The following is a 13,447-nucleotide window of genomic DNA, read 5'->3' on the forward strand; positions in this document are numbered from 1 at the left end:
TAGCCACTTGTTGCCAGCCCTGACAGCACCCCATATGCCATAGGATGCCTGGATAGAGGAGTAGGGCAGCATGTGCCGTCAGTGTTGTTGCAACGCCAATTACCTTAGATGACTGGGTCACTGCCCATCAAATTCACAAAGTATGATAGTAAGGAAACAATTTTCGAAGTTCAGGCAACATTGCCAGTTGTTCACAGCAGGTCCTCACTGAAGTGAAAGTAGTTTGCATAAAACAAAGAACGTAAAAAAAGGTGCAACTGATTCAAGGCGTGGATTTAGAAAATGTAACGGAGAAATTAGCATGAGTTTCCAACATGTTCATCAATGTTTTATCGACCTTTGATGAGCTACAACTTCTGATTCAAGAACTGACACTGTGGTCTATAATGTTCAGTCGATTGGGATTCAGATTCCATGGATTCCAAAAGCTGAAGTGATCATTTGTTCTACAAGCATGCAACAAATCTACCGTTTCAGTAAAATGAACTACGTATTTACTGTAAACGAGGTCATTAATACTGGTGGTTAACAATATTACAACTTTGGAATACAACGAGTGGGCCAGAAGGCATTTATAAGGGATTTAATATTCCCTCAACCTATATTTATATACAAGATTTATGACAATGTACAAACATTCTGTACGATTCGCTATCATAACAAATAAAACGAGGTTATGTAACAGGTAACAGCCAAGAGCGCCAAGGTTACTTTGTTCGTACATGTTCCAGCTTCGCGGAAAAATAGTATAATTAATAGAGTAATCAATTTTAATATTAAAATACTGTATTTACCGCAATTTCAGCTTTCCTCTTCACCAATTCAGCCAATTCTGCTCGCGTATCCACAGTAGTTATATTTTTGGATGCCATTTTGATCCGTTCCTCGGGTTCCCCTTACAGTGACACCAACTACTTCATGAAACTTCTAAGAAACTACTTCATGAGATCGCGGTAGATGTGTGCCTTTATCAGCATAGTATTTTTATTTCGAATGTAAAATAAATACATCACTTTTTTACATATTTTAAGTATTTCTACAATATCATTACTAGTGAAATGTTTTCATTTTCATTCTGAATACGGTGTTGTTTGAGTAGTAATTTCTAGAACATTGGTATGTATTCGCCTGTTGTTAGTCATTTTATAACACATGTTTACATTTTTCTCATTCATTCATACTCTTTCAGATTTTGGCAGTTCGCGCTGGTTCCCGGTGGCGAGTGGACGTGACTCTCGGTGCTAGCGTATTAATCGGTATAGTGTGCGAGTAGGTTCGGTGTTGGTAAGGTGTTCAAGTTTCTTCGCTTCCTTGGGAGTGGTGTGGGAGTCTTGTGAGTAACTATATGTATTAATTTCTCAACTCGCTCCGAACCTCATGGCGGAGTCGAGTGGGGGACAGCGTATGGAGGAGGAGTCAATTGAGGTAGATAGTCGTGAGTTCTCTTTGGATAACACCCTCGTGTTAAATGACCCACCCCCACCTGATAGTAACCGTGCTCCCTCTCCTAAAGTTGATGTGTATTCGCTGAAACCTGACACACAGACATATGATGAGACACATACGGGACCCTACGTCGTATTTGTGGAGGCCCTTGCTGACGGTAAGAAATTGGGCAGCATCCATCCCATGGCTTTGGGAAAAATTTTTTATGATCGTAAATTTGAGGGTGTTACTCAAATTGCTCGGCGAGGTCGCCATAGGATCCAAATTGAGTTTAATTCACGAACCAAAGCTAACGATTTTCTCAACAACCCTATTTTAAAGGAAAAAAACCTTAAAGCGTTTATTCCTTCTGCGTCAATCTATAAGATAGGCGTTATTCGAGGGGTTGATAAAGATTTATCGGTCGAGGAACTTTGTAAGGTTGCTGAATCAACTGCCCCATTAGTCGAAGCACAGAGAATGAACCGACGCTCCTTTCAGGATGGCCGCGTCAGTTACATTCCCACTGGTACCATTAGACTCACGTTTCGCAGTCAGACTCTCCCTGCTTTCATTTCCGTCTACCGAGTTCGTACCCAGGTCGAACCATTTGTTTTCCAGCCGACGATTTGCCGGCGATGCCAACGATACGGCCACACCAGAAAAAACTGTAGGGCTCAACACCCTCGATGCGCTAATTGCGCACATGAACATGAAACTACAGAATGTAAGAATTCTACCCGCCGTTGTCTCAATTGTTCCGGAGAACATTCCGTAGGTTCACTTCAATGCCCAGAACAAAAACGGCAACAGGAACTGAAAAAACAGCAGGCGTTGGCCGTCCCTCAGTTATCCTCAGAGTCCTTTTTTACTCCGACAGCCAATAGATTCAATCCCCTTTTGACCTTACACAACTTTCCTCCGCTTCCGAGCACTTCGTCGTTTCCTCAACCCCAGCAGCCGAGAAAGCGAAAATTTACGGCGGTTGTTTCATCGCCTCCACCTAGTCCGGATCGTTCGCCAGGTTACGATGTCAAGGGATATCGTGCTCTTCTCAAACAGCCTCCCTCTGTCACCACTGCTATTCATCCTATACCCTCCATATCGGGGACGAACCTCCCGGCCACTTCCCGGCATGTAGATTCTACTGTATACTCAAAGCAAGACAGTTCCCGGGCCTCGAACCCGGTATCGGCTACCATTACAGCTATTTCAAACAAACTCTCTGCCTATGCCCGGGCGGCTGAAAACGATGCTAAATGGTCTAAAATGCTCCTCACCATGCAAGAGGAAGTTCAGTCACTACTCCATTCATTAGTATCAATTATATCGTTACATGATCATTCTTCAGTGGAATGCACGGAGCGTAGTTCACAAGAGACATGAAGTATTCTTACTTATTGATTCTTACAAACCTCATATCACTTTCCTTAGTGAAACTTGGTTGGCTCCGGCCAAACATTTTCATATACCCCATTATACTGTTATTCGTCATGACAATTATGGTTTTGACGGGGCGTGTATTTTGGTCCATAACAGCCTATCATACTCGTCGGTATCATTAACGTATAAAATACCTGGTACACAGGCGGTCGCCATTGTGATCAACAACATCCATTTTATTTCCATCTATTGCCCCCCGAGAATTCAAGGCACTTATGCTGATTGGGCGACCTTTTTCTCACACCTGCCGCACCCCTTTCTTCTGGGGGGCGATTTAAACGGGCACCATCGGAGTTGGGGATGTGACGTTTCGTGCCCTAAGGGCAATAAAATAGCTAAATTAGCGGCATCACATCATTTACGGATTTTGAATGATGGGTCACCTACTCGCGTTACGCCCCCTTCTACAAATAAAAGTGCTGTGGACTTAACTATCTGTTCGAGTAATCTGGCGCACCGTGTGGAATGGGAGGTCATCAAGGACACCCATTCCAGTGACCATTTCCCTATTTTTATTGGGTTGGCTGACGGTCTCCCCGCCGCTCAACCCCCGGTTAAAGTAAGCAGACGAATGAGCAACTTCAATTCTTCTCAGTTTCAACATTTTTTAGCCCACAAGTTTGCAGCCTTAGGAGGTCAACCGGTGTCCTACAGTTCCTTCACAGCTATTATCACTGAATATCTCGATCTCTACCATCCACTACAACCATATTTCCCACCTAAATCTATCGTTTATGCTCGCTGGTGGGACGCGGAATGCACCGCCTTAATATCACGCCGGAAAGCAGCATTGCGCTCTTTTCGACGTTTGGGTACGTTCCAATCTTATTTACATTATAAAGTCATAGTAGCACAATCGAAAAAGGTTTTTAATGATAAACGCCGCCGAGCTTGGAAAACATTCATTGCCTCGTTAAATAGGCAGACACCGTCCAAACATATATGGAGAGCAATCGCTGGTCTATCGAACCGCCTCCTTAATCCACCGTCTACTATACATTTCAATATGGATGCTTTGATTACCTTTTTTCATCACCTCACGCCAGATTCGGTAGACCCTCAGTATGGTTTCGTTATCCCTCCTAGTTCCAATACTTTTTCGTCGCTCATGAGCCCAATTGACATAGACGAATTAAATCTGGTTATCAATACTTCCAACAATTCGACACCTGGACGGGATGCGATTTCGTATTCCGTATTAAAGCAACTCCCCCTTCTAGCTAGGCAACATTTACTACACATTTTCAATCATTGCCTTGAGACGGCTCGAACCCCTTCCACATGGAATGACTTTTATCTCGTACCCCTGTTGAAACCAGGTAAAAATCCTCTCCTCACTGATAGTTACCGGGGTATCTACCTGGGCCAATGCCTTAGGAAACTTTTCCAAAAAATTCTTCTGGAACGCCTCAAATGGTCTCTCGATTTTTATAACCTGTTACCAAAATATCAATTTGCCTTCCTCCCGGGTCGTTCTGCCTCTGATGCCATTCATCTTTTGGTTACAGATATCAGTTTAGCACGCTGTCGGAAGGAACCTTTGTTGGCAATTTTCTTTGACTTACGGGGAGCATATGATCATGTTGACCTAAAAATTTTACTCCAAAAATTGCTAAATTATAAGTTTCCGCCGCTCTTTATTAATCTCCTTTTGAATATGCTCAGGCACAGATCACTTCAACTCAAACACTTCCCACAAATCTCCGCACGCCTGACCTCTACGGGGCTCCCTCAGGGGGATATCTTAAGTCCTATTCTTTTCTCAATTTATTCGATGTCCCTCGAGAACATTATTACACGCAGAGCACGTATGATTCAATTTGCTGACGATCTCGTGATATATCTCAGTCTTCCACAACTTGACGAGGTTTATAAGTCATTACATCTGACGTTACTGGATTTTGGAAAGTGGCTCCATGATCATAACTTAGAGGTATCTTTTGCCAAATGTCGTGCGATGATTTTCTCTTGGGCTCGGCGTACAGATCACCCGCCTATTCGCTTCCAAGGGTTTTCGATCCCGATAGTCCAGTCTACTAAATATCTTGGTATTTACCTTGACCGGAAATTACTATGGCACTCTCACATCAAATACCTGGTGGATAAGTCCTTTCCAAAAAAATCACTCTTTGTTGCCCTACGACATAGATCTTGGGGATCCGATCCTAGTACGATGCTTCTGTTATATCGTAACATTCTTCGATCGTCTTTGGATTATGGCTCGGGGTTTATCGACACGGCGGCCAAGACCAAACTTAATCACTTGGATTCACTGCAAGTACAGTTTGTTAAACTTTGTCTTGGGGCTCTACCATCTTCCCCCAACAATGCCACCCTGGTTGAAGCTGCAGAATTCCCCTTAAATCTGCGGCGAAAATTGCTAGCAACCAAGTTTCTTCTAAGGACTTTATCTCTAAACTCTCACCCTCTCATCCCTAAATTATCTTTACTCGTTCGCTATTATCACGATATGGGTACTCCGTTACACAGATTCCCCGCGTTGGCTTGGGCTTATTGGAAATTTAGCTATCTTCGCAACTCTATTCTGCGTAACCCGTCCACAGCTAACTACATCTTTCCCTTTCAGGCAAACTACTATGTCCCTGACATGATACTCCCCACGTCAGGGGAGGTCCCATCTTTTGGCCCGGCCCGGACACAAAGTGCTCGGAAATATGTCCATCACATTTTGGCACAGGATGTTCACACATTAGCACCAGTCTTCTATACGGATGGGTCCAAAATTGGTAACCCCCCAGGTGTGGGGGCGTCCTTTTTCTCCCCAGATCTTGTCCTAGGTAAACAATTCTCCCTCCCGTCGGAGACTTCTATCTTTACGGCTGAAGCTTTCGCCATCCGTCAAGCCCTCTTATACGTTAAGTACTCCCGCCTCGAAACTGCTACTATTGCTTCTGATTCCTTGAGTGTACTTCAGGCTTTACACAATCCCACTCACCGCTCTCATTGGTACATTCAGAATCTCAGAAAAATTTGTTTCGATCTTCATCAACGAGGTAAACAGATTAAATTTCTCTGGGTTCCGGGTCATTCCCATATCAATGGTAATGAACAGGCTGATCGCTTAGCCCAGGCTGCTGCGCATGGTCAGGGTGTGGCGTTTTATTTGATGTTGCCCTATATGGAATTTTGGAGCGGCTGTTGCGAGACCCTACGACAGATTTGGCAGACTGAGTGGAGTAACCCCGCGTGTCGAAAAGGACGGAACTTATTCACAATTCTCCCGAATGTCCCACGTTCTCCGTGGTTTACAAAACATCCTTATACTCGACGTCATATTACGAATCTTGTCCGTTTGCGGCTTAACCACATGTGCACGCCGGATCAATTATTTCGGATGAAGTTGGTCGCGTCTAACCTCTGTCAGTGTCGAACGTCGATTGCTACCATTAATCATCTACTTTTTCAATGTCCGTTACTCGAAATTAGTAGGCGTAAATGGTTACAACCTTTTTTTAGTACACACTTCGCGTTACCCACTCAATTGACGTGTTGGATACTCGATCCCACGCCTACTACGGTAATTGCCCTCTCGAATTTCCTTCATGACACTAATTGTTTACTGTAGGTTCGGTGTTGTTGTTTTTCCTTTTCCCCTTATGTGTCGACCTGGTCTTGTTTGTGATTGGTAGAAGTCGCCAAGTATCGGTCACTCTGGCGTGAAGTCTAGTACCTTGTGTCCTTGTGCTTTTCCTGTGTGGTAGATATGTAGTTGAATTCCTTATTCCCTTTTTTTTTACATTCTACATATTCCTTTTCATCTTCTCCATCTTTTGGGTTTGTTTAGAGGATGCGTGGCTGGGTATACCGCTCCCAAGCGAAGCCCATTAAATTATACGATCAAGAAGAAGAAGAATTCATACTCTTTGCTTTGATATATAGTAAATCCTTGAGTGGAGTAGATTGAGGCCGGGTGGGTTAGGTTATCTTCATTGGATTAGGCATTAATGAGTAACTGACAGCTCTTTGATTGACAGGAAATAGTGCATTTCTGTTTGGTACATGACATTTAATTGTGCAGTGTTTCAACGATTCGAATAATCTCTCTTATAATCACAGTTGGCTTAATATTCTACTGCATGAGGAAGGCAAGATTTAATCATGGGTCCAAAGGAAAATCCGTATGTGCCTAGAGTGACACAAGTAAGCTTATCATATTCTCCTTTTCTTTTTCTCGTGCTGGATCATAGTTTTAAAAGTAAAAACCATACATGCTCACTGCTTTATGCGGGTCGTAGCTTTTTTTTTCCTCCCATGGATAGGCTTAACCTTCTAGTTTTTAGATCAATGTCCCTTTGTTCTTTTTGTTTTTTACTTTTCGCTCTTAAAAGACATCTTGCACAAGTCCGCTTTAAGCGGTCCCACCATCGTAAATACTTTTAATGAAATCTGTTGCACAGTGCTCTAATTTGCTGTAGGCCTAAATGTTTGCCTACATCTATCAGTGACCATACTTTTTTCTGCCACAGTTCTTTCATATTCAGTTAGGTATTGATCAATAACTTTTTAAATTCCAAATATTATCCTTTTTTATTCTTGTATATTTTAAGTCTTCCTAGACTACAGAGTATTTTGTCGCAAGTATTACTTTTGTCATTCACCATCTCGCGGGCTCTTCAGTCATTGTTAAACTTGAACATGCTATGACTTCTTTTGAATTTCCGATTGCCCTACATCAGGCCCCTCCCAGACGTTGTTGTCATCGCACCACAATAGAATATACCTCATTGATGTTATTCAATAAACTACAGTAAGCGATCTATTATTTACAAATTCAGTTTATCTTATGAAGTTGTTCTGTATGTTCAGCACCGTCCACTGGAAAGAATGAGAATTGCTCACCACATCAGCAGTAGGTAATGCTGATTATTCCACTGAGTACTGAAGCACCCGAATGATGCGTAGGCATGTTCATTGCTCACTTTGAATTTCCAACACATCTTCTCTAGTAAGTCACTGTGTGTTCTATTGATAACCCTTCACTGGGGGTCATATAAGTGGCAGTGATTACGAGGGAGTCAAACAGTTTAATTAACATGCGTCTTTGCTAATTTATCCATACTCAGGAGTGTTGTGCCTCTTCTCATGAGTCAGATTCAGCAGAAAACTCTCCATCATGCTGTAACTTGCATTCACTTTGTGACGCAATCAACACACCTTATTTCTTGTTAATGTGACACATTTGTCAGCTACCCACACAGAACATTAGAAAACATACCTATTACTGATATTGGGTAGTTCCTGAGTTTTGATCTGTGAATAGAATGTTTTGCAATTCACCTCTTATCTTTTCTTTCTTTCTCAGTTTACAAACAACCGGGTGAGTTGGTTGTGTGGTTAGGGGCGCGCCGCTGTGAGCTTGTATCTGGGAGATAGTGGGTTTGAACCCCACTGTCGGCAGCCCTGAAGATGGTTTTCCGTGGTTTCTCATTTTCACACCAGGCAAATATTGGGGCTGAACCTTAAAAAATAAGGCCACTTCCTTTCCAGTCCTAGCCCTTTTCTATACCATTGTCGCCATAAGACATATCTGCGTTGTGGTGCGGCGTAAAGTAAATTGTAAATCGGTTCTTTCCATTCCCATTAGCACCAGGATCATACACTGGGTAGTTTCACCTGTCTGATGTTATGATAAGGCATGGCTGAAATTCTCCCAAGTTCATCCAATCATACTCGCTTACATACAGCAGATTTTGACCTTTCATCTGCTTCAAGAATGCAACATGAGTAGCGGCAGGATACACTCTCTAACAGTACCTTCCATAGAAAATTTACTGGGTAAACTTTCATCTACTGAGCGAATTGGCTGTAGAGTTATGGTGTGTAGCTGTTGAGCTTGCATTTGAGAGATGGTGGGTTCCAATCCCATCTTTGGCAGCCCTGAAGATGCCTTTCCTTGGTTTCTCATTTTCATACCAGGCAAATGCTGGGTTTGTACCTTAATTAAGGTCACGACCACTTCCTTCCCATTCCTAGCCCTTTCTCATCCTTGTCACCATTAAACTTTCATCTATTATTTACAAATTCAGAAAACTTCAGTTTTTAACTTAGGTAACTTAAATGACAAACACTCGTCAATTCTGTAGGGATGAATAGATCAGCTGATCTTCCGAGCTGAAGTTGGTAGGTCCAACCCTGCTCAGTTGATAGATTTTGCCAGGATAGAAAACATGCCTGGGTTAAAAAATTCTGTCAGCTTGGCGCTGTCAAAAGCCATACATTTTTTACAAGTCCCCTCAGCTGTTTCAGTTGAGTGGTGGTTAGAGTAGCCTACGAGACACACAATCCTTAGATGGTGGGTTGGAACCAGGCTGAAGTAGCCAAATTTTGAAGTGTGGAAAAATCAAGACAGACCATGTTTTAAAATGTTGGTATGGAAATAAATCCTAGCTACGCATTTAATACTAGGCCTATTCGGCAGAATTGAAATGTATGAATCCTGCTGGATAGCAATAAAAAAAAAATGTTGAAATTGATTTGCAGATTACTAAATGATGGCAGGGGAAATACAGAAAGGACATTTTATGCACACTCTGACAAGGATACAGGAATTCGGCAATTTTCCAAGATCGGTTTACACAGTTCTGTAGTTGGATGTTGTGTTTTTAAAAGTAGGAAAGATCACAATATGAAGATAAAGTTGAAATTGAAGAGGACAAATTGCAGCAAATATTCATTTGTAGGAAGGGGAGTTAAGGATTGGAATAACTTACCAAGGGAGATGTTCAATAAATTTCCAAATTCTTTGAAATCATATAAGAAAAGGCTAAGAAAACAACAGATAGGGAATCTGCCACCTGGGCAACTGCCCTAAATGCAGATCAGTTGTGATTTAACGCCCAGAAGAGAGCCTTGAGCTACTGATACTTAATGGGCTTATGTCACATTTGGTTGTGGCAATCCTAGAAAAAGCTAGAAAACAAAATTGCTGTATTAAAGCATCCTCTTCACTATATACACCTCTCAGCCACGGGATGAAGCTTGCTTCAACTCTTGAAAGGTGTGTATAGTGAAAGGCTAAGCTGCATAAGTGGCAGTGCCTTAATATTAGGAAGAGATTCCGATCTGAAATGGTAAATTTGTTTTGTGAACAATGAAATGAAAGCATTTAGTTAAAGATGGTCCAGGGAGGACTGAATTCAACAGGAATATTTTCCTGTAATAATAACAAGAGTTGTATATGAAATTATCTACATAGGTACATCATCCGGGATGGAAGAGGCTCTCAAATTATTCCTCGGCAACTGGAGATCGATTCAACAATGCTGATGATGTAATTGATTCATACCGAGTGAGTTGGTTACAGTCTTAGGTCATGTAACTGTCAGCTTGCATTTGGAAGATAGTGGGCTGGGCCGAGTAGCTTGGAGGAATGATGTAATGGATGCAAAAATATTCTCACGGAACTGGAGTGTGTATCGTAGAGATAGGATAGGAATGGTAGGAGGGGGAGTATTCATTCTGGTGAAAGAAGAATTTGTAAGCTACGAAAAAGTTAACAATGAAAAACATGAAATTCTGGGTGGAAGGCTCATCTCTAAAGATAATTAGGCAACTTGATGTCTTTGGAGTGTACAGACCGGGAAAGGGTAGCGCTGACGCCGATTCAGAATTATTTGATAAGATAATCAGCAATGTTGGAAATGATATGGAAAGGAATGTGATAGTAGCAGGTGATCTCAATTTACCAAATGTCAATTGGGAAGGTAATGCGAACGACAGGAAGCATGACCAACAAATGGCATATGTTAATATGGGAAGGGCACCTGATTCAGAAAGTGATGGAACCAACTAGAGGGAAGAATATTTTGGATGTGGTGCTGATAAAACCAGATGAGCTCTATGGAGAAACCGAAGTAATAGGTGGTATTAGTGATCACGAAGCTGTTTTTGTTGTTAAAAATAAATATGAAAGAAAGGAAGGTATTAAAATTAGGACTATTAGGCAGTACCATAAGGCTGATGAAACAGGCATGACCGAGCTCGATAGCTGCAGTCGCTTAAGTGCGGCCAGTATCCAGTATTCGGGAGATAGTAGGTTCGAACCCCGCTGTTGGCAGCCCTGAAAATGGTTTCCCGTGGTTTCCCATTTTCACACCAGGCAAATGCTGGGGCTGTACCTTAAGGCCACGGCCGCTTCCTTCCCAGTCCTAGCCCTTTCCTGTCCCATCGTCGCCATAAGACCTATCTGTGTCGGTGCGATGTAAAGCAATTGGCAAAAAAGAAAAAAAAGAAAAGAAAAAAGAAACAGGCGTGAGGGAGTTTTAAAAAAGGAACTATGATCGCTGGAAAATGGTAAATAAAAATGTAAACAGACTCTGGGATGGGTTTAAAGCAGTTGTTGAGGAATGTAAAAATAGGTTTGTACCTTTAAAGGTGATAAGGAATGGTAAAGATCCACTATATTATAACAGAGTAAAGAGACTAAGAAGGAGGTACAGGTTGGAACAAAATAGAGTTAGAAATGGTTATGGAAGTAATTAGAAATTGAAGGAACTTACTAGGAAATTGAATCTAGCAAAGAAGTCAGCTAATATGATGGCAAGCATAATTGGTGGTCATACAAATTTTAGTGAAAAATGGAAGGGTATGTATAGATACTTTAAGGCAGAAACAGGTTCAAAGGAGGACATTCCAGGAATCATTAATGAACAAGGGGAGTGTGTATGCGAGGAACTTCAAAAGGCAGAAGTATTCAGTCTGCAGTATGTAAAGATTGTTGGTTACAAGGATAATGTCCAGATAGGGGATGTGAGTAATACTAAAGAAGTATTAAAATTTACCTATAATAACAATGACATTTACAGTAAGATACAACATTTGAAAACTAGAAAAGCAGCTGGAATTGATAAGATTTCTGGGGATATACTAAATGCAGTGGGTTGGGATATAGTACCATATCTGAAATACTTATTTGATTATTGTTTGGTTGAAGGAGCTATACCAAACTAGCTGATGTACCCGTGCTTCGCTATGGAATTTTACATTGTTTACAGAATTGTAGGTTAGGTAGAGTACACGGTGTGAGCAAGACTGTATTAAATAGCATAGCTCTTACTGTTACCCTAGAAACGCGATGGAGAAATCACCAAACATCTTTTCTCATATGAAGACTGCGTTAGGGAATTTTCATTGTAATGGTCCACCCGCTTGCCTACCATCAGTGACAATCAGGTTGGGGAATTGCATTATAATGGCAGACACTCACTGTCCACCTGCCTTTTTATATCCTCAGGAAGACTGACTTAGTGGTTATCCCAACTGAAATGAACATAAGTCATAACAATGACGTCAGTGCAAATGGCGCGAGTACAAGCAATGAGTTAGATGAAATACTCGATCAAATGAAAAACCACTCATTTTCTCACTTTTAACGAAGAGTACTACGCTGCCGATCTAACAGTCCAAAGTTCCAGACCTGGAATGACCAGGCCGCAGACAGCCGTGATCCGTGAACATTCTTCGTCTTTTTCTTCAGGGAGGGGGGAGTCGAATAAAGAAGAGCCCCAGGTAAAAGCTATGCCCTTTTACTAATCTGTTTCCTAGGAGTACCCGATGAGTCGGAAAATCTCAATTCACTACACTGGCGGCGGAAAAATCTGACTTGGAGGCAATTTTTTCCTCCAAGCCAGAGGAGAAACCCCCTCTTTGCTAATTTTGAATAAAATGAATGTAGAATTTAATAAAAGTGAAGAGGAAGAAGCTCTTTTTAATAAAGGCTCTTTTCAGGGTTGAATTTTGAATTATTTAGTGAATTGTGGTGCTAAAATTTGGAATATACCTAAATTGTAATTCTAGAGCAGGTCATACTACTACTACTACTACTACTACTACTACTACTACTACTACTACTAAGTGAGCCTCTGCCTTAAGAGTGCACACTGCTCATTCAAAACAGCGCATCAGAGTAGGGATCGAATTGGTGGAATACTATGATTAACCAATGATGTACGTACCAGCAGAACGGTCTCAGAAAATGTATGAACCAGAGTAATGATAGAGGATGGTTGCCCAGTTGTACTTCCTCTTAAAACAATAATCACCACCACCACTACCAGAGTAATGACATGCTAAATGAATGAACCAGAGTAATGACATGCTAAAGGAGAAAGTTTTCTAACTACCCAGCTATTTCCCGCGAGGCTTATCATAGTCGGTACGATAAAATTGAATAAAACATAAATGGTTGAAATGGTATTCTCTGTAACTTTTGTTATGTAGTACTTTTCGATAGGACCAATCACATAGGTATTTAAAAATTAAATTTTAGGCGCCTTCCCCTTCAACTACAATTTCATACAGAGCATATAAAATTGTTTATAACTTAGACTGTAGTTTCTTATTCCCCCACGCTATATACAGACTTTCATTAAACTCTGTTAACCCATTTTCTCGTGGCTCGGCATTGATATGGACTTTGCAACAAAAATACAAATTCATGAATATCTGTGTTATCAAAGCTGGTACGGTAACAATGTTTGTCATAAACGATCAGAATTTTAATTCTATATAACTTTAGTTATGTAGTATTTATCGATAGGACCCCTAATAATATAAATAT

The 13,447-nt window shown here is 41.3% G+C and overlaps 2 protein-coding genes across 6 annotated transcripts in view; one reads left to right on the forward strand and one right to left on the reverse strand.

Annotated features, from left to right (window-relative positions):
* The window catches only part of Eaf6 (chromatin modification-related protein EAF6/MEAF6), a 51,395-nt gene extending 50,455 nt beyond the window's left edge, over nt 1–940 (reverse strand). Inside the window, exon 1 of the mRNA XM_067144976.2 lies at nt 795–940. Coding sequence (XP_067001077.1) covers nt 795–872 — 78 coding nt within the window. The 5' untranslated portion in view covers nt 873–940. The remainder of the gene's footprint in view (nt 1–794) is intronic.
* Nucleotides 941–6,783: 5,843 nt separating this feature from the next.
* The window catches only part of Pex2 (peroxin 2), a 78,636-nt gene continuing 71,972 nt past the window's right edge, over nt 6,784–13,447 (forward strand). For all 5 annotated transcript variants that reach the window (XM_067144978.2, XM_067144977.2, XM_067144980.2 and 2 more), the window contains exon 1: nt 6,784–7,029. In XM_067144978.2, the coding sequence (XP_067001079.2) occupies nt 6,988–7,029 (42 nt within the window). In that variant the 5' untranslated portion in view covers nt 6,784–6,987. The remainder of the gene's footprint in view (nt 7,030–13,447) is intronic.

This window comes from Anabrus simplex, chromosome 1 (assembly GCF_040414725.1).
Source record: "Anabrus simplex isolate iqAnaSimp1 chromosome 1, ASM4041472v1, whole genome shotgun sequence".
NCBI classification, from domain to species: domain Eukaryota; kingdom Metazoa; phylum Arthropoda; class Insecta; order Orthoptera; family Tettigoniidae; genus Anabrus; species Anabrus simplex.